Below are 25,938 nucleotides of genomic sequence, written 5' to 3' on the forward strand. Positions count from 1 at the left end.
AACTCAGAACTGAAGCCACTCCCGGAGATCACCTTTCAGCCAAATAATAGACAGGCCTATAAATAAATAATAACACTCTTGAGGAAAGTGCTCCTTAGAACAATCATCTACATGAGACCACAAGGACAACATATGCCCAAAAGCAAAGATGAGAAGCAGGAAGGGCAAGAAAACTGGATGAATGGAAACGGGGACCTCAGGGTGGTAACAGGGAGAGTATTGACACATTGTGTGGGGATTGCAACCAACGTCATGGAACAACTTCTGTGTAGACTATTGAACGGGAAACTAATTTACTCTATAAATCTTCACCTAAAGCACAATTTAAATTAAAAAAAAAATTGACTGCCGATGCTGCAGATCAGGGAGGGCTCCAGTGAGGAGGTGACCACCAACAGCACATTTTGAAATAACAGTATTTCCTGCAACAGCATGGTACCTGTGTCAAGTTGGCATGAGTAAGTGGGTGGGTGGGGGTTTGAGTCAATAAATACGTTTCAAATTCAAAAGCACTGAGTTGGGAAGCAGCTGTATCTTTCCAAAGTAGCAGCTACGGGGGAGAAAAGAGGGTTGGATTTACCCTCACCTCCTAACCTGATCCTCAGTTTCCCTACTTGGCCAGTGTCCTGGCAGGATGCCTCTGAGCCTCTCCCTCCCTCCTCTGGCCCAGGACTGAGAAATAACCTGAGAGGGATTATCGTGAATAATCACCGTAAGTGAAGCAGTCCCTTGGACTGGTCAACTGCCCAGTCAGGGGTAGCAATGCCATCATCATTTCAAAATACTCTGTAGAATTCTCCAGAGGCTTTCTCCATGTTCCACGAACCCAGAGGGAACTGACGTGAACAAGCCCAGTTTAGCTTTTGCCTCTGCTGCTTTGCTGCTGAGTGAAGTTGGATTGACTGCCTTAGGCAAATTACTCAATCTCTAGTTTCCCCATCTGTAAAGTGGGGTAACAACAATGAATAGTGACATGCGCCTCTCCTATGTGCCCCACTGAAGTAGGGTTTGAGCAGCTCTGGTTCCTGTGGAGTGCGGAGTCTAATGGTGAGCGAGCCGTGTGTGTGTGTGTGTGTGTGTGTGTGTGTGTGTATGTGTGAAGTGTGATACAGAACACCTGCTACCCCCTGGCCCTAAGGGTCAGATGAGGGGACTAATGAGGCTGTGTGTGTCTCTCTTTCCTCTCGCTCATCCATTCACCTTTCTCTTCCCATCTCTGAGACACAGCCTGGGGAGATGCTGGGTGATTGAAAATGCTGATCCTCCAGCCCTCACTCGCTGGCCCATCATTTAAGGACTCCAAAGTCCTCCAGGAGCATTAATTAGTAACTTCACCATCTTGGACTGTAGCATAAACAGCTCTTCAATCACCTTTGGGCAGGTGCTGAGGTGCGTAAGGGCAATGAGCGGCCGAGAGCCAGGGGCTGCAGGTGATGGTGAGTGGGCCCTGCACAAGCCCTGTCCTGCCACCTCTCTGTGGGAGAGCAGCAATCTCTTGGGTGGGGTGGGAAGGGGTGTCAGAGTGAAGATCAATGGTTCCTTATGGGAACATTTTGAGAATTTGTGCAGGGTAGTGTAAATAGTTAATGAACTCAACTGACAACAGAAAGGTTGGAAGTTCAAATTCATCCAGAGGTGCCTCCGAAGAAAGGACAATCTTCTGAAAAAAGTAGCCATTGAAAACCCTATGAAACACAGTTCTACTCTGACGCAGATGGAGTCGACATGCCAACTTGGCAGCACCTGGTTCCTAAGCCTTTATGTATCTACTACGAAACATTTCATTATACATCATTTCAAAACTTTTCCTTTATATCGCAATTTGGGTATTATTTTAAAATTGTGTGTTTAGGCATAAGTTGCATTCTCTGTGACTTCCAAGTCAGGATAGTAAAGACGGAATTACAAAATACTTGTTCAAAAAGGGGGTGAGGTGCCTGGTGGGGTGGAGGCCCCTGGTGTCCACTACAGTAAAATGGGAGCTGTTGCTAGAGTTGCATTGTTGTTAGAGTCCAGTTTCCTGTCTGAACCAGCAAATCAAACAGGAGTGGGGAAGCCTCTTAATGAGGGTAGGTGGGGGAGGATGTTAGCCCACTCTTTTCAGGGGAAAAATTCCTGTCTGAGAGAGGCCTGGGAGGGTTTTCTCTGGGGACAGGGACACATCAGAGTTAGAAATAGCAACATGGGACTTGATGGCAAAAAAATGTATAGGGGGCCATGTTCTGCCTCTGCTTGTGATGTCAGGGTGAGATTCCACAGAAGCGGCGGGGCTGGGGCAAGGGTTTGCTGAGAACGCCTCCTTAGAGCTTTGGCAGGGCTCAGGCAGCGTCAGACCCATCTTTCTGGAGTGATAGGGACCTTGTCAAGAAAACAGTGGTTCCTGTGGACTGTGGCTGCCTTCCTAGCTCCATATTCTGGGCCGGTGGGCCATCTGGATCCCAATTCAGACTAACAAACCGACAGATGCGGAACCACGACCAGTGCCCTGCCCCTCCAGGGACTGACAGGAAGTCGGTGTTGTCCGCGTTACGGGTGTCTTCTGTGGCCCTTTCCTGAGGGGGCACTCTGAATAACCTCCACCTCTGGGGGTGTGGAGAGGGTTGAATGAGAATACATACAAAGTGTACACAACAAGTGCCAGTTAAAATTACCTGTGGCACTGCGCTTCAAATTTATTCAAACTCACCTGAAATGTTGGTTGAAGTCCACGACATGATGGGACCATCACAGCGGTATTGCATCATCTCATTCCAAGGTATTGTCCCTCTGTTGGTTATAAGAAAGCTCTTACTGGTGATCTTCACTTTTGGCTGATTTAGCCCGGTGAGTGTGAAGAATACATGTGCGGAAGGCTGGTGTGGGGCTTGGATTCGGGGCCTCCAGGACTGTTGGGACAGCCCAGGTTCACCGCGAGTTCCTTATAGGGCGCATGAGGTGGCAGCTGTCTTCTTACCCAACTCCATTTAGCAAACGCTAAGAGGTTTAGAATCTTGAAGTTATCTAACCCCTTTAGAAACTTGTTAGGACTCTTCATGTTTCGTGTAGATAATCCTTTTTGCTCTGTCTGAAACATGGCTTCAGGCCTCCTTGCTGTAGCTCCTTTCTGCCTTCCAAGGACTTGGCCTCATTATAAGGTGGGCTTCCCTCACAGTGACAAGATCGTTGTCACACTTCCAGCATCTCATCCAGAAGGAGAGCCTGGGTTGGTTTCTGATAGCTTTCTGAGACAAATCTTTCTTCCCAGATACAATCCCTTCTTCACACACTCCTTATTCAGGGATCAGTTATTCAGGATCCATAAATGAAAGTGTCGTTAACAGCAACTATAAACCCCAAATCCCAAATACTATCTATTTCATTTCAAAGAAAAAACTCTCTGCCTCTTATTCGACCTACTCACCATAGTTTTTCACAACATTCCAAAGCATCCGGTTACCTGGTTTCCTAGGTTTTGACAGACGAAAAGCAAGTGAGAAACAGAATACCATTCCGGCTCTTGACAAACAGCTGTAACCTAAGTAACCTCAAAACTGTAAAAAGCAGTCTAGATTCAAACAACTTGCAGGATCGGTTTAGTGGGTCAAAAGGCCTGGGACCATAGCTAATTGTTTAAGTTCACAAACATAACATAGTTCACAAAGTTGATGTTCTGCATCCTAGTTTGGTGAGTAGCGTCCGGGGTCTTAAAAGCTTGCAAGTGCCCATCTAAGATACAACTACTGGTCTGTACTCATATGGAGCAAAGGAGAATGAAGGAAATCAAAGGCTCATAGAAGAAACTAGTCATGGGACTGATAGCTCACCCGAACCACAACCTCTTTTGAGACCAGAACTAGATGGTGCCTGGCTACCACTACCGTTTTCACCGGGGACACAATAGAAGGCCCCGGATAGGAGAAAAATGTACAACAAAACTCAAATTCCTAAAAAAGGCCAGACCTAGTGGACTGATAGAGACTAGAGGAACCTTCGAGACTATCGCCTTAAGATATCTTTTGAACTTGGAAACGAAGCTATTCCTGCAGGTCACCTTTCAGTCAAATAATAGATTGGTTTATAAAATAAACATCACTTGTGAGTAATGTGCTCCCTTAAACAATTAACTATATGAGACCAAATGGTCAATATTCACCCAGAAGCAAAAACGAGAAGGCAAAGAGGGGAAGGGAAGCTAGATCAATGTAAACAGAATGGAAACAATGAGAATGCTGACACATTGTAAACACTGTAACCAATGGCAGAGAACAATTTGTATAAAAATTGTTAAAACCCCGGAACCTAATTTGCTGTGTGAACTTTCACCTAAATCACAATAGAATATTATAATAAAAAAGAAAAAAAGAGGTCACAGAATTACGGAATTCTAGACTAGCTCTCCAGTCTGCTTGCCTTTGGGTCCTTCCTTGATCCACCACTCTCTTACTGTGCAACTTTTGGCACATCCCTCAAACACTCTGAGCTTTTTCTTCCTCCTTCCTAAAATGGGCTATTGTGAAGATGGAGAAAATAATGGGAAAGTAATTTATAAGCAGTGAATGAGCATGAAGCATTAATGATGACCAAAGTGTGAAGTGTGAGTGTGTATAAGATAAAGTCAGAGTCATAACCCAAGAGTTAGCATATTCTCTGTTCTAAGAAGGTAGGCAGGTAAAATAAACATTTTAGAGAGAATTTCATTTGGAAACATACTAAAATGTTTACAGTGATTATTAGGGAGAGATATGGTTAAACCTTTTTTTTTCTTTAATCTTTTCTCTATTTTCTATAATGAGCATGTTTTACTTTTAAACTTGTTTTTTTTTTAAAGGAAGGTTTCCGTTAAAAAAGTTACCAAGAGTCTGTGCTTTAAGGGCACTACATGACCCATGTATTCTGTCTCTGTACTCAATTTGTCCTGTAACCACCTTCTCTTGGTCTTCTAAGGATGCCTCATACCTGGGTTCTAGAAGGTTGATGTCAAATCATCATTCTCCATTAGGGTTTCCGCCTCCCAGAGGAGGTTGAGGTCTGAGCTCAACCTTGGGCTGATACCAGCCATTAAGCGTCCTTTTCTCCCTCCTCTCTCCTTCCTTATCATTTAAGACACCTGGCACGTAACAAGAGCTCAATAAACACGCATTGAGTAAATCTGGGAAAAGACCAGGACTATAAGTTCCCCAATAAAACTGTGTTTTTGCCAATGATTAGAATTGAACCCTTTATCTGGGGTAACCTTAGAGGAATAAATGAAGTTCCTTAGATGTCCACCTGTATGAGCTGAACACTTAAGGTTTAACTAGCTGGGAGGGAAGTGCTCGTTTATTTGATGGGCACCAGTGCTCAAGAGGCTTCAGGCCTGACATTGGTGTGGCCTGTAATCTAGCTGGCTGGAAATGGGTGGAGTAGACTTTGTTGGTTTTGTTCCCTTCACCCCATCACATCTCACTAGTATGAGGCTCTGGCAAAGCGCAGCGACTTATTTAAAAGTTTCTATTGCTATAAATTGAATAAAAACACAAAGAAAATTTAGTAGGTGCTAAAACTTGGTTTTGAAATTTTATTAAAAAAATATATTTGCAAACATATAAAATTTAGAATGAAAAATGCTCATTTTAAAACATGTAATAACTTAATATTTGCAAACATACACAGATGGTATAAAACCCATACCATTAAAAATGTTAATGATGCAGTATTGCGCTCGTGGAACAAAAATCTTGCTGTGATTTCAGAGCTCCTCACCCCCCCGTCTCAGGGAGCTGAGAATCTGGTACACTGAGAGTCACGAGAGGCACATGGCCACAATACACAGAATAAAAAGCTACCTGGAACACGTATCTTAAAAACGCATTTCTTAAGGAGTCACATGAATAAAAGGGAACCACAGTTTTGCATTTTCCCCCACAGTATTGCATCTCAGCATTTTTAATTAAGATGTTAAATATAAAGCCGTGTAAAACATTGCACACATCTCTCCTGCTGAATTTGCTGGAAAACAGGCTCTTCGAGGCCCCGGCCCACTCAGGGAAAAATGTTCTCAAGCAGGACTTTTGAAAAGGCTACAGTGTAAGTTGCTTTACTTTCTTCAGATTTTAACACTTTAGACACGTGAAAACATAGCGTATTATTGGTTCTAGAAGGTACTTTGAACACAACTAAAGAAAGCCAAAGGTAGGTAAGAAAGAAACATGCTCAGCAGCAAACGTGCAGCAAGAATGCAGGACAGCCGTCCCTGTGATTCCTGTTTTCTCTTCACTCACACAGGCCGAATCACTCACACCCGCGCCACCTCTTATTCTACTGTTTTACGTTTTGCCCGGTGTTACAGTATGATGACGGATTGTATTTTTCAAGCAGTTGGGCACCTTCAATTTCATGTTGCATTATTAGTAATAGAATGGCAGTCACGACCTCTACTACCAAAATGAGAAAATTTCAAACTACATTCTTTGGGGAGGAGAGTAATAAAGCTGCATGGTTTACAAATATTTACCTAGTAGAGAATTTGATGGGGTTTACATTTTTTACAAGAAAACTTAGGCCAGAAAAAGAACAAATGCTTGACATGCAAAACCTAGTCAGGCATTTTCTAAACTAAGCCTGTGTATCCTTTGGCCAAGAAGGATCCAGGTCAACTTGGGTGCTTAAGAAACACCACTCTCTCATGGCTACTCATAAGCCTCAAAGGTAAGCTGTGTACATTCCACGTGCAGACAGCATGAAATGGTTCTCCTGACACTGACAGCCACTTGAAAACTTAGGATTCAAAGTCAACCAGGCCAGCTTTCACACCTCAAATCTCACGAGAGATGCACAATGAAGAGGAGCCTCTGCCTTGAAGGAACAAGGTGGTTTGGGAGGTTGCATGAGTCCACTCAAAGACATCACATTAACCACCAGCAAAAGGGCAGGCCCCAGTGATGCCCCCGACACACCTCCACTCCAAGCTCTGGGCTGCCCCTCTCAGAGCCTGCACCTAGACCTGGGGCTGGGGGTGGGCACACAGATAGAGTGGCCTGAATGCAGGTCTCCTGGGGTTCTACGAAACCTAGCAGGAAGCATCTCTTTTTTGGTGTCTGTTTTGATTCAACTAAGGTTTTAAACTAAGGTTCTAGTAAAGATACTACAGCAATGTAAACGTGCAACCTAAGCTAGCATGAGGTTCTGGACTGTATGCCTGAACGAGGAATAAGGCAACTGAACTGTGAGTTGGGGCCAGGGTCATCCAACAACTATCCAGGCTTGACCTGGCTTCTCTAGGGACTCATTCTGGCCTGAACCTCCTGGTGATCACGCCAATGAACTTCTGGCTTCTGAATTTTAAATGCTTCGAATACACGAATTTGGGAGTTGAAACAGGCTTACCCTTTTCAAGTCTCCACACCTGGGCACTTAAAAGCTTAGTTTCACACTGTGGGAAACCTTATCTTAGATTCGATTTACTGTCCATCATATGTATTCCTTGGATTAAAGAGTGAAAACAAACAGATCTGCTTACAGACCCTCTTTAAGACGTTTTCTCGTAACTCTTTCACAATACTATACGTACTCAAAAGCACCATTTCAACTCAAATGTCTATTACAATAAGAATCCCTCAATTCTTCTGTTTAACAAAGCCCAGTGAGATTATACTTGGGGTATGATCAAACCTGCTGGTGCATCCATTTTATAAGAACAGTCACGTGGCTCCCTGGACACTGCATCTCTTGGTGTCCTCAATACTCTATCTTATTACAACTCTCTCTTTCCTGGATGAACCATAAACAATTCATTTTTGGCTGTGGAATTTATACACTATCTTTGAAAACAAATGATTCCTAATTGAGTAAGAGAACTTCAGAGCTTCCCTGAATTGGGTACAATTCACACGTAACTAGGTAGACAGCAATAGAAGACAACAAACTGAGAAGCAGAAAAGCTGTTCAGGAAGCACATTTAGATTAACAAAAGCCAATCAAACCAAGTATTCTTCATGTAAAAACTAAGACCAAACTGAAACAAGTGTGTAATTCACAAGTCATTTTAAAAATTTCAGCTAGAAAAATCTATGGACTTCTGATTGAGTTACCATTAAAGCTTAAATGATCATTCCCAAGGAACAATCACATCTGTCAGCATTAGTCACAGCTAATCCTTATACTAGCTGGTTGAGCCAACTGGGTTTTTACCCCATCACTAAATAGTGCTCAGAGAAGTAAGCAGTGCATCTTAATTGGTTAAATACTACAAAACGATCTGTATCATAGAAACGAAGATACTTTCATTCAAAGGATATCTTAAAATTACTATTGCTGAAATAAATCAAAATCTACATTAAAATATTACTAATCACCATTACATGCCATAAAAGAATAAATATAAATCATGGCAGATTAATAGCAGCATAACAAAGCATCTTTACATATTTTCACACTTTGGGCTGGACAAATACTCACAGCCTAGGAATACATTGGTAAAGTTCTGAATTACACGCTTTCTTTTAAAATCCATATTCTACAACGAAGTAAGGGCAGTGTGAATAACAGCCCCTTTTTCTGCATAGCTTTAAAACTATTCTCAATACATGAGGAATGGAACCAGAATGGCTTTGTCATATTGGTCCACTGGTCCTTTTGTCAAAGTGTTAAGGAAAACACTCAACAATGACTTTTAACTGGTGTTTAGATAGAAAAGGAAAATAAGATAAGGCTATGCTTCACATACAAACTTAACACTTTCAAAACCACTGTAGAGTATATCTTAACATAAAGATTTCTGATTGGATTTGGGCTTTACCAACCCCAGTCTCTTCTTCTAAGGTGTGACATGCCTGCATCTGCACCACCACAGGGCCCGACCTGGCCCTATTCGAGCAGTAAGGTGGTGATGGGAGCCTACTGCGTGGCAAGACTGGGGACACTTAAAAATAAAACACAATTAAGAAATTACAGAACTTTTAAGGCCCAAATGGGACATTCATATAAAATATACTTCACTTAAATCAGTCCTAATTTTCCAACTTAAAACTCTGATCCTTAAAACTTGAAGTTACTTCTCACAGAGCTGACTTCTACTCTGCTCAGAGCTTGACTATAAGCCTTACGCCCAAGAGAGTCATGTTACTAGGGGTAGGAAGTGGGGCATACGGGGTGCAGGCTAGCTGAACTCTGACTGCTGCAAAGTTGGTGATGACTCACCCCCAAGTCCTTGATAATGACAGCAAGCTGAAAATCAAACTCCTTATTTCACACACTTAATCACAGCTGATGAAAACACCCCACAACTTAACACGAGGGTCTTTTTCTCTTTTTTGTCAAAACAAAGGTCTGCTGGTGATGCTTCACAGTGAAACCTCCATTAGCACTGAGAACGTCACTTGGAAAACATTCTTAAGGAATGAGTCTCTTTTCTTATAGGCTCAATTTCAGGATTCTCAAAACTCAGTGTTCTGTTTAGAAGTTTCCATGATGAAGCCTATTTGTTTCTGAGGTTGACAGGCTGCCTTCAGATTTACTCAGCTCCAGTCACAGGTTGAGGTTTTCTTTGTTCTTGGTCAGAACCTGCAAGTAGACTTCATGAAGTGTACTGAGAAAGCTAGAATCATTCTGGAAGAGATCATAAGAACATGGAACGTCACTTTCACCTTATTAGAACTTAATTCCTCGATAACAGCTTAGAAGAAAATTGTATAAATGATTTACATAACTAATTACTAATTATCTAAATAATCCCCCCACCTAGAGACAATCAAACCATGAATAACATTTTAGACCTCATTATCCATCAGCAGTGTATGCTTGGGAAGAGAGAAACATTACTTTATGAACTGATTTATAAACTGATTTCCTAAGGAGAATCTATAAAATTTGCTTTCTTTTATTCAACAATGAAAATCAAAAGATTAAACTGATACCCTACATACCTTTATCAGATGTATTAACGTATCCTGGAGCTGAGCCTTGCTGAGAATAATGGAGGGCTTTCTCTGATTTTCTGATGCCCCAACAGTTAGAGGAGAAGGGGAGTTTGCCTTCCTCTCAAGGTCGGTGGACCTTGTAGCTGTCTGCTGGAAAACACTTGGGGACAGCAGGACAGAAGGTATTGCCGTGGTCGTCGCGGTAACCAGCGAGGCGCCTGCAACCTACAGAGGAGCAATGGCCATTCTGTATAAAGTGCAGAAGGCAGCAGCCAGGTCCAGAGTAGGGAACACCCCACAACAGGCATAAGCACTATGAGACTGGAGCAGAGTCAAATGCTAACTACTGGGTCCAGGTAAAGAATATTAAGGAGAAGCATTTGAGTTACATCTGGTTATGAAGCTTCTGTAAGCTGAAGAATAAAGAGTTCATTTACATGACAAGAAGGTCCTAGAGTTGTTATGGGAAATCAAGTCCAATCAACACAGAAGGCAAAAATGATAAATAGCAGCATAGCATGCCCAATAAGAGCCTCCTATGACCAATTAGAAAGGTCAAGTCCAGCTACACGAGGCAGGCGGAGGGGGGGCTACAAGGTGAAGTGATTGGAAGAGGGCATGGGGGAACTTTCTGGGATCATAGAAATGCTCTGTATCTTGACTGGGGCAGTGGCTATCCAAGAAATGTGTCAAAACTCCTCAAAAATCAGAATTTTATGGTATGCAAATTATACTTCAATTAAATTAAAAAGAATTTAAAAAATCTAGCTACAAGCAGCAAGTTTCTTTTGTAGGTTCAATGTTTATATTACCATCATAGGTATCAAAATTAAAAAAAAAATAAAATTGGCATCCACCGCTTTTCCCCACTTTGATGCGTTTCTAGGCTAATTATAGCTAACAATCAGAATATATTAAACCAGTGATGAGTATTTTTTAACAATTTTCACACTTAATAGAATCAACAAAGATCTATATTTCTCTTTCTCCTGCCTGCCACCCTCACTTACAAATAGCAAAGAGCCTGCCACAGTTTTAAGGGTGTGGTTTCTGGTATGGCAGCCATTTATGGTGTTTTTTGGTGCACCACCAGTCTGATGGCTCCCGCTGATCACCGCCTAGTAGGACAAGCTACAGAGGAGTTAATGAGACCAGCGTAAAGACTCAAAGGCAAGCAGGAATTTGAAGAACTGAAAAAATAAAAAACAGTATACATTTCAAGACTGGTGGGTGACAGACGATGGTAAACTTCAAAAAGAAGGTGCAAGGGGAGGACGAGCAAGGGATAGCTGTGGCAGGCTACATCATGGCACTTGGGCTTTGTCCTCAGTGCAGTGGGAAGCCAATGAGAGGGTGGCCAGAGGGTAATGACTCTGTCTTCTATTAACTGGGACATCACAGCTCTTAGAGGGCAAAGAATATTTCCTACCTATAGAAACCAGGCTGACCCACTCTCAGCAGTCTCCTGTTCACAAACTGACAGAGTGGCCGATCCTGCCTTCACGTACACATAGTCAGGGAAAGACTTTCACACAGAGAGGTGACTGGGGGTCTACAGAGGCCTTAGCAATGAACTCTGACTAGGGGAGCAAGGGGCCTGGCCCAGGATGGGGCATCTGAGACGGCTGTAGGCTTAAAAGCTAAAACTTTTCACACCCATCAGAAGAACTTAAAAATACATAATATGTTTTTCATAAAAATGGAGTGCTTACCGGGATGGCACTGGGTAACACCTTAGGCGGGGCAAATACTTCACAGTCCTGGTTTTGCTGCATAGACTGCAATATTTAAAAAGAAAAAATGAATAGATGTAGCAAGTATCAGGAAGATTTTCTAGACACTGGTGACAAATCTCGGTTAGCAATAAGGAAATCTTCAGACATTAACTAGCTCCTAGATTCCTAAGGGAAGAGGCTGACAGGGTGAGATGAGACTAACGACTCAACCTCACGGTGTAAGCTATAGCACAGCCTCCTGTCCTCTCAGTTCCTAGAGAAAAGGCGTGCATGTAAATCCTTTATGGTGCCACTAAGAATAAGCTGAAACCCCTATCTCTTACAAAAGCTGGGGGTATCCATGCATGTTTTTGTGGCTGAGTTCTATAGAGATCAGAAATCTGGCACCACGATACCTCTTGATGAGGTGATGTAAACTTTGGATAAGTAATACTAAACTGTCTTCATTCAGTCATACTTCTACATGCTAAATTTTGTCCTCATCCACTGGGAGAAAAAGCTTCTTGTTGCAGAGCAAATACAAGAGAGTTCAGTGAAGCCCCAGGTCCTGATATTAGATACTGCCATATAAATATAAGTTTACACGCAGGTAGGTTTCCCTGCCAGGAGCAGGCCAGAGAGTAGGGTGTTGTCTCAGAGGGCACAGTCTGGAGAAGACAGTGTTCTGTCAGCCTCTCCCAAAGCCTCACAGATTGCTGGTTACATCTTCACAAAGCAACTGAACAGTGAGCAGGCGCATTTCAGGGGTATGATTCCAGTCTGCTGAACTGAATACTCTCTCCTATGCTGCAGAAATGGCCAATGATAATATGATGTAACCAAGATACTAAGATTCCTTTGTTTCTGCACAAGGTTTCAAAAGAACAACATACTCCCGTAACTAAGAGGATATACAATTATTCTGATGGTTCTTCTATATAATGTTATTTGATAAAATGTTAAGATTGGAGATGATTATTATAAAAGGCATGAGACTAAGATCCTGAAAGGCTATCAAAGGTATTGCAGAATAGAAGGTTCTACAGTTGTATGATCATGCACAAGTCACTTCAACTGAGTTAATGATTGTGAGGGACAAGCCTCTTCTTCAGCCCCCGCACCCAGTGATCATCCATCTTAACAAATCCACCTGTCCACTCTCCCGAGTCGAGACCCCACCAGCTCTAGCCTTGAGTGACTGCCACAGCCTCCTTCCTGATGGGCTGTCCTATTCTTGCCCCTTTCCCAGCATGTCACCCTTTGCTGAATGCCCTTCAAACACTTCTCCCAGGGCTCTGAGAACAAAGCTCTAACTCCTTGACACAATTTACAAAGTCTTACTCATCTCAGCTCCCCAACTTTCTTTCCACAGTCACACTACGGTTTTTTAAGTTCTTCAAACGTCCCCTCCCCTCCAGGGCTTTGCGCATGCTATTCTTCTTGCCTCGAATTCTCCTGCCACCTCTAGGAAAGGTCTGGCTAACTTCTTCTGCATCTTCTGATCTTGGCTTAACTATCAGTTTCATCGGAAAGCTTTATTTGACCTCATAGCTCATACATCTGGGATGTACGCCTACATGGCTGGCACAAAGTAGGCATCCAATGAGAGAACTGAGGGACCTGGGAATGGAACAAAGCTTAGGATAATTTGGATTTGTGGTCCTATGTCAAGTGATGACCCCTGGAACTGTCAGGCAAAAACAAAACAAATAACCCTAAAATGCATACTCTGATGAGAAACACAAATATGGTTTCTTAGCCTATCAGCTGAAATAACTTTGGGAAGTGAATTGAGCTACATCCCCACTTACCAATTATTTAGTTGTTCACTACAGGGCTTCTTAGCTCCCCTTTTTAGTCCCTGACACACTCAACAGGTGCCTCTTTAAAACCAGCCTGACCAATGTCAGTTGAAACCAAGTTTGTGTAGTTTCAGGCCACCCACTTACAGTCACTGCCCCCTGTCCTGCTGGTACCTGAAGGGGCGAGAGCACCATGTTGCTCAGGGAGGCCGAGGCTGCTGCTCTGGCTGCTGCGGTTTTAGGGGGAGGCTCTATGAAGCTCTCAGGTGTGGCCAGCTGGCCAGCTGCTGGAGGAAAGCTGGGTGCTGCTGTACCTTTCCCAAGTGACTGTGTCTGTATTTGGTCATGCTGTGGGGTCAACCTGAGTTTCTGGAGAAGATCCACACTTGAGAGGGATGTAGCAGCTGTACTTGTCACACTCAGTGGGGCCCTGAAGGGGCTCTGGTTGGCAATCAGACAGGTGTGGCTTAGCTCAGGGACTGGCTGATTCAGGAGTGGAGACCTCTGCCTGGGTGTGGTCTTCACTGCCTGCATCATGGTGCTGTTTCGAGGTAAGCTGGGGGGCATCTGTGCAGTAGGAGCTTCTGCTGGCAGAGTGGGACTGAGAACAGGGCTCAGCGGGATCGTGTAGCTTGGGGCATGCTTTTCACTGGACTGTGTAATGGAGGCAGGAGTAATCAGTAGTGGGGCGGTGACCTCAGGTTGGACTGAGGCGGGGGCAGTAGACTGAACACCCAAGCTTTCCGACTGAGGGGCCCCTCCTGAATGCTCAAAGGAAAATGGTAGGAACGGGCTGGGCTCTTTCTGGGAGGCATCTCCTGGCAGCTTCTCCACTTCTTCTGAATCAAGACCCATGACCATTGGCTGTTCCTTTGGCAAAGAAGTTCCAAATAGTTCTTCCACTGTCAGATGTTTGTGTCCAGATGGAGCAGACTGAAAAACAGATCAAACCACCGGATAAAAGACAACTCTAGAAAACCAATGTAACCAAACCTCTTTCCTAATAATCAAAATAGTCTGTAGAAGGGCAGAAGGTGTTAGAAAATAAGGGAACAGAACAAACTGAAGATGTACTAGGGGTTACAGCCAGATCTCCCTGAGTTGGTGGATAGAAATCTGAAGTAAAAGTCAAATTTTAGTGACTCCTGTGTTAGAGTTCACCTTTTCTCTTCCCCCTTGGGAGATGGGTACAGGGGCAGCGCCTTATTACAGAGCTAATCGTGCCTACTTGCCCCATATCAGTAACACATGTGGGAAAATGATATTGAAAAGGTCAGAGGGGCCAAATGCTGAGCAAGCGGTCCTGCCTTTAACTCACTGTTCCTGATAAAAAGCTAGGCAATACACCTTGAGGACTGGGTCCCAAATACCAAACTAAATTTAACCATTATTTTTTATAGTAAGTCATTCCCCTTCCCTATATCCCAAGTCACAGAATCCTTAAGAAAAACCAAGCAAAAGCATCGTAATAATTTTTACTATTTCATAATTTAAAATTTAAAAAGTCTCAAAAATTTAAACTTACATACTTCAGTAAATTGGTTTCTTGACACCAATGTGAGTGTTTAAAGGAAAAAGACACATGCTTTCCACTTGTGAACTTCCCTGCGCCTTCAGCAGGACTGCCGTATTCATCTCACTTTTACTGACTGAGTATCCACAGAATGCCAGGTCCTGTTCTCACTGGGTTCAAGGAACATAGCAGGGAGTAACAAAAAAAGTCCCACCCTGACAGGGCTTACATTCTAGTGGGAGACAAACCCAAGTACTTTGAAAACACAGGAAGCCCTGACTTACAGTTGTATTCCAAAAGTGTGTGGACTAGTTAGTTGATTAGATATACATTTCTATGGAAAAAAAAAAAAAAATTAACTGGAGCATGATTTTTAGGGCCTCAAAGTCTATAAAAGCCCTAAAGTACACTGGATCTAAAGTATAATGGTGACAGCACCACGGTATGATCACACTTCTACAGGAAAACATACTCAGTTTTCCCTAGCCAAATGTCTATTTATCTGACAAATCTTGATTGAGTTACCAGGTGCCAGGCACTGTGCTGTGATGGGTAGGGAAACGAGGCATTGATTACTAAGGACACTCCATGGGCAAAGTGGCAGGGCCCCATGGGAGGGAAAGAGGCACCCAGAAGTAAGGACCTTAAGCTGAGGGGAGGGATGAGGTGTGCTGGCTGGACCACAGTCACTTCTCCAGGGCTGGGTCAGAGAGGCTGGAGTGGAGGAGAGGCAATGGAGGAGGGAGAAGCACTAGCCAGACTGTGTCTGAGACCCATTGTCTGGAGGGCAGTGGAGGATACATTCAGGGAATGACCCACTTGGCTTCATATTTTAGGATAGTGCACTTTGGTGGCCACGAAACAGATAGATTGAGGGGTGAGGCTGAAGCTATTACAGTCATCCAGTAGAGAAACAATGGAGGCTGGATAAGGCCCCAGCAGAGAAGAGGATGAGAACTGAAGAGTTAGAATAGGAGAGAGTTGGTGGCTGGCCAGCTGGAGAAGGGGAGCCAAGAGAACACCCTGGTTTCTGGGTCCTGAGTGGTGGTGCCACTGCTTGGGCTGGTAAGCCCAGGAATGCCCTTAGGTTAAAGGAGGGAGGGGAAAGGCAAGGTCAGTTTTTAATATGTCTGAGGTCTCCATGGGACATGTGAAACCAATAGGAAGTAATCTGGAAGTACTAATTTAGAAGTCATTAAAACACAAAAATGGTAATACAAGCCAAAGAAGCAGGAACATTGCCTCAGGAGACTGCAGGGACAAGGGTGGCAAGGACAGAGACTCTGTAACCTGGTAGATATCACTCCCCTTCCTGAATCCCAGCTCCTCTCTAAAGTAGGGAGGGTCGTTGGGAGGATTCAGTGTACAGAACCCAGTACACAGGAAGTGCTCATCCTCCTCGAGGCACGGGCTGTCATCCTCATTTATTCCCTAATTGATGACCTCCTTCCTGCCTGGGCTTGTCTGCCCAAGCAGTGGCACCCCCACCCAAAACCACAGATCTACTAAGTACATAGTAGATGCTCAACAATGCTCTCTCCCAAAGCACTCGCAGGAGGAGAAAGGCATGTCGGGGAGAGGGTGGTCACCCACAGAGCAGTACCATCAAGTAGGAAGACAGGCTCCCCTTTGTTGAGAGACTCATGTCAGACAACAGGAAGAGGCTAGCACAGCTGACTGAGGATTCTGGGAAGTTTGCATGTGAGGGACAGAAAATTAAGGGAGTACTATTTGTACTTTTTCTCTGGCATGGGGACTGTAACACCTGCTAGGGAAGAGGGGGCAGGGCAGGTGTGAGGAGAATGCAGGCGGTTTGACTTGACTACTGTGGAGGAAGAGACAGAAGCCTCCTCCAGCTGTAAAAAACTGTAACTTCATGCTAAACCATTTTATCCAAGCAAATATTCAATAAAGAAAATTCTATTCATATTAAAAAGCTAACATACCTGGGCAAGTAAGCATGACAAGAGGCTTTTGTTTAAGTTGAATTCTTGAACAACAAATTTAGGCCCCCACTAATAATACTGTAACAAGACTAGTAAGAGTGTCTTGTCACAACACTTTCTAGTACTTTAAAGGATTTTCCATATTCAGAATCTCACTTCAAATATAAGACAGTAATAACATCTAATTATGGATGTTATAAATAAATGTTAAAAAAATGCACAAGATTTTATATGATTCCATTTCCTAGCTGTGCCACCTGGGAAAATTACATAATCTGTTTAGTTCCCTCATCTGAAAAATGAGGACAACTGTGGTAATCACCTCACAGGGTTGTTGTGAAATTAAACTCCCAATATAATGTCTGGTGTCTAACAGGCATTCAATAAATGGAAGTTGGCTATTGTGAGAATCATTTTACGGACATCATATAACAACAATCACAATAAATCTGTGTTTGAGTACTTTTTAAGGAACACCAAATAGTATCTGTTTGGATGATAAAAATTCATCAAATCCTTCTGGAATAGCATATCCCTGTAACACAAACAACAAAAACAACAACAAACCAAAAAAACCATTTGCTGGGATACCAAGGCTGTGCTGTTTATTATAAACCATCCTGTCACTCCCTGGTGTGAGGGGTCATCAAGGACACAGTGAGTTGGTTTGTTTAAAGCTCACTGCTAACCATTCAAACCCGTTCACCGCAAGTCAGCATAGATAATGAATTCTCACTGGGGACAGAATTCTTGTCCTCTCTGTCCAGGCCATATGTAACTGTAGCGAGGTGCACAGGTTCCACTTCCTGTGCCGAACTGTGACTCTGTCACTTTTCTATCCCTGGCACCATTTATGTCTATTAATGAACTCAGATAATTCCTTTTTATACATATTATCTTTGAAACAAAATGGCCAGGACTGTCTGGGGCAAAAAAAAAAAAAAAGTACCAGAAAACGGCCCTAACTCATTGACTAACAAAAATTATGTGAGCCCTGACCACCATATCGTTTTACATATATTTCTGGGTACATACACACATACATCAACATTTAGATACATCTACTTTGAAAAACACAGACCATGTTGGAGTTATTTTGCCAAAACTTAAGGGTCTTTTCCAGGTAAGAAATATTATCTTTATATTGTAAGAAAAGGAGCCGTCAAACAATCGGATGAGGACAAGCCTCACCATGAAATACACCTGACACTTCAAGACCCAGTTAGCAATTTTTACTTGTCTGGTGGAACAAAAGCTTCGAACAATCAAGTTTACCTGCGTTCACATTTTTTTTTTACATTTTTACGTTTACTTTAAAAATAACAATTTCCAGTGATTTCAAATTCACATCACATCAAAAAATGAGGCTATACGGTAGAACTCTGAACCTAAAAGAAGCAAAAAGCTTCCAGATTTCTCCATGCTGCCGCCGTGCAAGTTCTGCCCAGCTAGGAACAGATTCTCAGACTTTCCCTGGAGTAGGGAGTGTGGTAAAGCATTAGGGTCTCAGAGATCTTCTCATATAAGGAATAAACGAAGCTGTGATGGCATAAGTTATCACAGACAGAGTGCTCACCACATGGAAGGCCCTTTACATGTGTTACTCTCCAGATCTGCCTGGACAGGTACTGCCTTTTATAGACGATGCCCAAATATATCAACAGAACCAGACACCAACCCAGATTTAACAGTGCAGTCCACATTCTGAATCATTACGCCACTGTACTGAGATGTTAATTAAGCAGATTAGTCTACCTAGTCAACTGGGTGGTGATATGCACCTCTGGAGAACAGAGGTGCAGCTAAGGCTTGAATGACTAAGAGGTGCCTACAGGTAAAAATGCATCAACTTTTGGAAATCCATAACTGGCAAAACTATGCTCACAAAATCCGAGTAAGCAGAGCACATCTCTCCACACAAGCCACCACGAGATTTCTGGATAGGTGTCTGTGTTTGAAACGACCCTCCTTATACTGCCTGTCTATGACAGGAAAAACTGGCTGCATTCCTTCTGTAGCTGAGGTTTTGTTTTTTTCATGGGTTTACCATCCATAATCCACAGAAAAGATGAAATTTTATTCTTTCTCCATGTCTGACTATGCTTAAAGTCTGGATTCTGTTTTGTAATGCCTCACTTCAATCAAGTGCCAGACTGACCATTTTCCTCAAGAAATGGAACTCGTAGTGAGAAACAGTATGTACACCACACAACAAAATTCCAGTGCACTGTAACAGGTTGTACTTGGTTCCTTCCTCACCCTACAGCTCTTGCTGTTCAGAGTGTTTCATATTTCTGTTTGGATCTACGATGCTCATGTCAGATTCCCACCTGGTCAGTGCACTTGGCACACGATAAGACATATACTATTCTTCACCACAGGAAGCAAAAAACTAAAAAATAAACAAACAAACCAACCCTCCCCCCAACAAAACAAAGCAAAATCCAGGGAAACAATCCCATAGGGAATTCTAATAATTATAAACTGAAATGGAATTTGTTACCATGAAGGCTTGACAGTTTATTTGCTTTTCAACACTAGATGGCAGCATTACTAAGCAAATGTATTGTCTGTGTATCACCCACTGCTGTTGAGTAGATCCTGACTTAAAGCAACCCCACAGGACAGAGTAGAACTGCCCCATAGGGTTTCCAAGGAACGGCTAGTGGATTTGAACTGGTGACCTTTTGGTTAGCAGCTGAGCTCTTAACCACTGCGCCACCAGGGCTGATGATGGATTTGAGCTAATTTTAACATTATCCAGATCTCAACATTTTACAAAATTTTATCACTTTGGCCTGAAAAGTAGAATTTTAAAAGTAGATAATAATGAGCGAATAATGAAGGAATATTAAGAATAACAACTTAATATTCATCAGCCGAGTCTGCATCAGAGGGCTGATGTCCTTGAGTGCCCACTAACAAGTCTGTGTGTCCACAGACCCATCGCTGGTGCTTCTGTGGAAAGGCTGAGCATCTATGGCTTGTCAACTCAACTTTTACTCATCTTCTAATGGACAGTGCTTCACGGTTCTTAAGGTTTTTTTTTTTGGTTTGGGGGGGGAGTTCATGTCTTCATATAACTTTATGAGTTAGGCAGTGCAAGGATCCTTAACTCCATGCTTCAGAAGGGGACGGGGGAAGTGACTCATGATTCAGAAAGGAAAAGTGGCTGCTTCACTGAATACCCACAACTGATAAACCAGCCCAGAAGGAACCTAGTACTCTGCTCTTTAAAAAAAAAAAAAAGTTAAAAAAAATTGTATTCTATATAGCATCACTTCCACTACATGCCTGACCTTCAGAATCCTAAATCCAAGTACAGTAAAAACGGAACATGGGAATGTAGTACACGAAATCTGGTTAAAATTATTATCTAAATACCTAAAGACATATGAATACACTGCTCATCGCATGTAAAATGGTACAGCCACTTTACGAAAAGTTTGGCAGTTTCTCATTAAAATAAACATGCGGCTACCATACATATGGCTCAGCAAGTGCACTCCTGGGCATTTATCCCAGAGATGCAAAAATTTATGTTCACACAAAAACCTGTACATGAATGTCCATCACAGCTTTATTCATAATAGCTCAAAACTGGAAAACAAAGCAAGATGTCCTTCAACAGATGAATGCTTAAACTGTGGTACACACATACCATGGAATACTACTCAGCAATAACTGATACATACAACTTGAATGAATCTCTAGTAATTACGCTGAAGGAAGAAAGCCAACTCTTCAAAGTTATATGATTTTACTTACAATGAGAAAATTACAGAACTGGAGAATAATACATTAGCGGCTGCAGGGGTTAAGGATGGAAGGGGGAGCAAAGACGGTGTGAGAGGGAAGTCAGTATGATCATAAAAGGACAACACAAAGGATCCTTGTAGTGATGGAACTATTCTCTATCTTGACTGTGGTGGTGGATATATGAACTTAAACATGTGATAAAATTTCACAGAACTAAATAAACATGCAAGCATGTGCAAGTTAAACTGGAGAAATATAAGTAAGATTGGTAGATTGTATCAATATCCTGATTGTGATATTGAACAATATTTTGCAAGATGTTATCAACGGGGAAACACGTAAAAGGTACTTGGGGTTGCTCTATATTATTTTTTACAACTGCATATAAATCTATCGTTAATCTCAAAATAAAAAGCTTACTCAGAAAATTATGGGTTTTACTTGATTATGGAAAATATCTGTTCATTTACACTTACACACTGCTGGTGGGAATGTCAAATGGTACAACCACTCTGGAAATTGATTTGGTGCTTCCTTAAAAAGCTAGAAATAGAACTACCATATGATCCAGCAATCCCACTCCTTGGAATATATCCTAGAGAAATAAGAGCCTTTATATAAACAGGTATATGGACAGCCATGTTCACTGCAGCACTGCTTACAATAGCAAAAAGCTGGAAGCAACCAAGGTGCCCATCAACGGATGCATGGATAAATAAATTCTGGTATATTCACACAATGGAATACTATGCATCGATAAAGAACAGTGGTGAATCTGTGAAACATTTCATAACGTAGAGGAATCTGGAAGGCATTATGCTGAGTGAAATTAGTCAGTTGCAAAAAGACAAATATTGTATAAGACCACTATTATAAGAATTCGAGAAATAGTTTAAACAGAAAAGAAAATATTCTTTGATGATTATGAGGAGGGGAGGGAGAGAGGGGGAGAGGGGGGAAGGAGGGAGGGAGGGAAAGGAGTATCCACTAATTAGATAGTAGATAAGAACTACTTTAGGTGACAGGAAAGACAACACACAACACAGGCGGGGTCAGCACAACTGGACTAAACCAAAAGCAGCTTCCTGAATAAACTGAATGCTTTGAAGGCCAGTGTAGCAGGGGCGGGGGTTTGGGGACCATGGTTTCAGGTGACATATAAGTTAATTGGTCTAATAAAATAACTATTAAGAAAACATTCTGCATCCCACTTTGGAAAGTGGCGTCTGGGGTCTTAAATGCTAGCAAGTGGCCATCTAAGACGCATGTTGGTCTCAACCCACCTGGATCAAAGGAGAATGAAGAACACCAAGGACACAAGGTAATTACGAGTCCAAGAGACAGAAAGGGCCACATAAACCAGAGATTACATCAGCCTGAGACCAGAAGAACTAGATGGTGCCCAGCTACAACCGATGACTGCCCTGACAGGGAACACAACAGAGAACCCCTGAGGGAGCAGGAAAGCAGTGGGATGCAGACCCCAAATTCTTGTAAGAAGACCACACTTAACAGTCTGACTGAGACTAGAAGGACCCTGGTGGTCATGGCCCCCAGACCGTCTGTTGGCCCAGGACACGAATCATTCTCAAAGCCAACTCTTCAGACAGGGATTGGACTGGACAATGGGTTGGAGAGGGATGCTGGTGAGGAGTGAGCTTCTTGGATCAGGTGGACACTTGAGACTATGCTGGCATCTCCTGCCTGGAGAGGAGATGAGATGGTAGAGGGGGTTAGAAGCTGGCGAATGGACACAAAGAGTGGAGGGAGGGAGCTGGGTGTCTCATTAGGGGGAGAGCAATTAGGAGTATGTTGCAAGGTGTATATAAGTTCTTGTGTGAGAGACTGACTTGATTTGTAAACTTTCACTTAGAGCACAATAAAAAATTAAAAAAAATCTGTTCATTTATCAAGCTATCTGTTATAAAGGGAGTCCATTCATTCAACAAATATTTACAATGCTACAAGTTGAGGATGCAGCACCGAACAAAGTAAACAAAACTGCCTGCTCAGGGAGCTTACATTCCGGTGGTGAGGGCCACAAACCAGGTCAGCTGGTTACTAAGTCTTAGGGAGGAAATAGAGCAGAGCAGGAGGGTAGGTGGGTTGTTGTTTTAAATAGGGTGTTCAGAGAAAGTACCACTTATATGGAGGGCACTCGAGACTTGGAGGAGGAAAAAGAACAAAGAACAGGTCTTATGTAGGAAGAAAGGCCCCAAGGCCAGGGGAACCGCAAGTGCAAAGACCCATCCTGAGGCAGGGGCACGCATGGCCTATTTAAGGAAGAGCAAGAAAGGCAATGAGGCTGGGGCTGAGTGAGCACGACAACTGTAAAAATGAGGCCAGAAGCAGTAGAACTGGATTAGGTAGGGCCTCCTGGGCCATGGCCAAGACCTTGGCTTTTATTTGTTTAAGACAGGATACCACTGGAGTGTTTTAAGCAGAGGAACGTCATGATCTAACTTGCATTTTACCAGGATTACTCTGAGTACTCGGTTGAGAATAGGTAAGAGAGCGGCAAGGGCACAAGCTGGGAGGTGGAGGTCAGCTAGGAGGTTACTGCAAAATCCAGATGAAAGACAGGTATGTGGACTAGGGGAAATGACCTGGGTGATGTCATTACACTGCTCGATACATGTTGCCGCATGTACATACCTTGATGGATAAGTGACAAATCAAACTTGTACTTCATCAAAATCCTTGCAAAGTATGATCCTTTGTTTTGCTGCTTTGGACAAAGCCAGGGCTTTAGCTGCACTAACCTTATCTTGTGACCCGGAGGGCATCTCCTCTAGAGTCTCTGTGCTTCCCAGATTGGACGGCTGAGTGCTTGGCTGTAACCCAGGGCTGGAGATATTTGAGTCGCCCATCTGATTCTTTAAAAAAAAAAGTACATTATGTGAAAAAGTTTGCTATTATTTGGCTAACAAAACAACATTTGAGGTTATCAGGGATTCTATTTAAAAACAAATTCTCAAAAATACTTGCTTTGGATCCTCGTGTACATAATTCATATAATAAAAATTTCAGAAATCTGAGTACTTGATTTTAGACAACAGTGCTAGCAACAATTGTTATTCTTATCACCCTTTCAAGAAAAAACCAATGGTACGATCACATATTCTTTTCTATTTTATTTTTAAAATGTACAGTAAAATTTTTTGTGGGGGGTACACAGTACTACTTTTGTGACCACCACCACATTCAGGCTACTAAAGCGTTTCATCAACCCAAAAAGCTTGCTCCTGCTGGCCCATTGTGGTCATGCCCTCCCCCCATTCCCGGCAACCATTGATCTGTTCAGCGTCACTCTGTCTTCTGTAGAAAAATCATGTAACTGGAAGCATACACTATGCAGCCTTTTCAGACTGGCTTCTTTCACTTAGCATAATGCCTTTAAGATTCATCTGAGCTGTTGTATGGTATCAATAGCTCATTCCTTTTTATTGCTAAGTAGTACTTCATTCCATGAATGTATTACAGTTTGTTTAACCATTCGCTGGTAGAACATTTATATTTTTTCCAGTTTTTGGTGATTTGGAATATAGTTGCTATAAACACTTATGTACAGGTTTTTGTGTGGACAAAAGCTTCATTTCTCTAGGGTGAAATTACCTAGAAGTGGTATTGCTGGGTCATACAGTAAATATACTTTTCTTTTAAAAGTTTATAGTTTTACATTTAGATCTCTAATCCATTTTGACTTGATTTTTTTAATAAGGTGTGGCGTTTAGGCTGAAGTTTTTTTTGCATATGTATGTCCAATTGTTCCAATACCATTTGTTAAAATCATCATATATTCTTTAAAAACTGGAGGCAAGATTAAAAAAAAAAGCTTCAACCTACAGCCTAGAGACAGATTAGTTTTCTTGATACATACTATAATGATAGGTGAATATGTGCTTAGCATAAAAGAAGGCACTCAAATGTTAAATGAATAAGCTTTTTTTCTATTCAAACGACTTAATCCTTCTATTATTTCACAACATTTACTCAGGGTTACCCATTTATATAGAGGTGAAAAAGTCCGTGAAAGTCTATAAGATATTTTAATCTTCTAACACACCTGTCTTTGTGCGGCATCACCACCATAATATCACATTATGGGAATTGCTTAGAGTTAAACTGTATTACAGAAAACAAACTCAAAGGTTCTTGAAACAGAAGGTGTAAATGTCAGAAACATTTCAAACGCTGGCAGTTTTCACATAAAAATGTAGACTTATTATTTTCAGAGAGAAGCTGGATGATGTGGCAACCGCAGCTCATTTGGCAGTAACTGGCTGTAGCTGAGCTTTAAACCCGCCTTTTCACACAGGGAACAAGCTCTTTCCGTCTGCTCTAGTTCCAGCCTGGTCCATTTGACTAACGTGATCTACCTGGCTCTTGGGGTATTTACACTACCTAACTCAAACATAAGCTATGAGACTGGTACTTTAAAAGTTCTCAAGAATTTCGGATAGTTGGGCAGGGCCTTTTAAGAAATTTAATGCTGTACGTAAAGATTTAGCTACAAGGCCTTAGCTATAAAGATATATTACTGTGTTCCTAATACAAAGAATTAGGAAAACCTAGGGTATTGTTTATACAAATTAATGAAGGAAAAATACACAGCTATTAACGTCATAGTTCTTTTTACAAAAACTTTTCTTTCTCCCAAACGGAACTTTCCAGGGAGTCCCTGTGAAATAGACAAAGATAAAAAAGGTAAGTAGAAATGCTCCAGTTGAAATGGGCCCCAAATATGCCCCCTGGCCAATCTCTCAGCGCTCTGTAGAATACCAGGGGTGATAATCTGAAAGCCAGTGGTAGAAATGAAGCCCTGCTGGCGCAGTGGTTAAGAGCTCAACTGCTGACCAGAAGTTCAGCAGTTCAAATCCACCAGTTGCTCCTTGGAGACCCTATGGGGCAGTTCTACTAACTATAGGGTTGCTGTAAGTCGGAATCGACTTGACAGCAATGGGTTTGGTTTGGTTGGTAGACATGAATAGTTACTGTCAATAAACAGATACTATTTTGTGGGGGAAAAACGGGTTATAAAAGAGCATTTTACTAAAACATATACAAACATACCACACACACTTGGACACACTGATACATATTTTTAGGACACATAACTAGGTATTAAAAAAAAAAAAAGGTATTAGCAGTGATTATTTCTAAGTGGTAGTATTGTTTTCCTTTATTATAATTTTTATTAAATTTTTTATAATATGTGCTGCTTATATAATAAACAAAAGAATGGTTCCTACTGTTTTAAGAAGAAAACTGTGCTTTTTCGTTTTTTTGCAATTCAACTAAAACTATTGAATATTCCATGGAATACTG

The 25,938-nt window shown here is 42.1% G+C and overlaps 1 protein-coding gene across 2 annotated transcripts in view; it reads right to left on the reverse strand.

Moving 5' to 3' along the window:
• Positions 1-5,949: 5,949 nt before the first annotated feature.
• Positions 5,950-25,938, reverse strand: part of DCP1A (decapping mRNA 1A) — a 51,437-nt gene continuing 31,448 nt past the window's right edge. For both annotated transcript variants that reach the window (XM_049862294.1, XM_049862295.1), the window contains exons 6-10: positions 23,373-23,486; positions 13,567-14,325; positions 11,588-11,653; positions 9,882-10,100; positions 5,950-9,564 (exon numbers count right to left, since the gene is read on the reverse strand). In XM_049862294.1, the coding sequence (XP_049718251.1) occupies positions 9,484-9,564; positions 9,882-10,100; positions 11,588-11,653; positions 13,567-14,325; positions 23,373-23,486 (1,239 nt within the window). In that variant the 3' untranslated portion in view covers positions 5,950-9,483. The remainder of the gene's footprint in view (positions 9,565-9,881; positions 10,101-11,587; positions 11,654-13,566; positions 14,326-23,372; positions 23,487-25,938) is intronic.

The sequence above is a fragment of the Elephas maximus genome, chromosome 20 (assembly GCF_024166365.1).
Source record: "Elephas maximus indicus isolate mEleMax1 chromosome 20, mEleMax1 primary haplotype, whole genome shotgun sequence".
NCBI lineage: Eukaryota > Metazoa > Chordata > Mammalia > Proboscidea > Elephantidae > Elephas > Elephas maximus.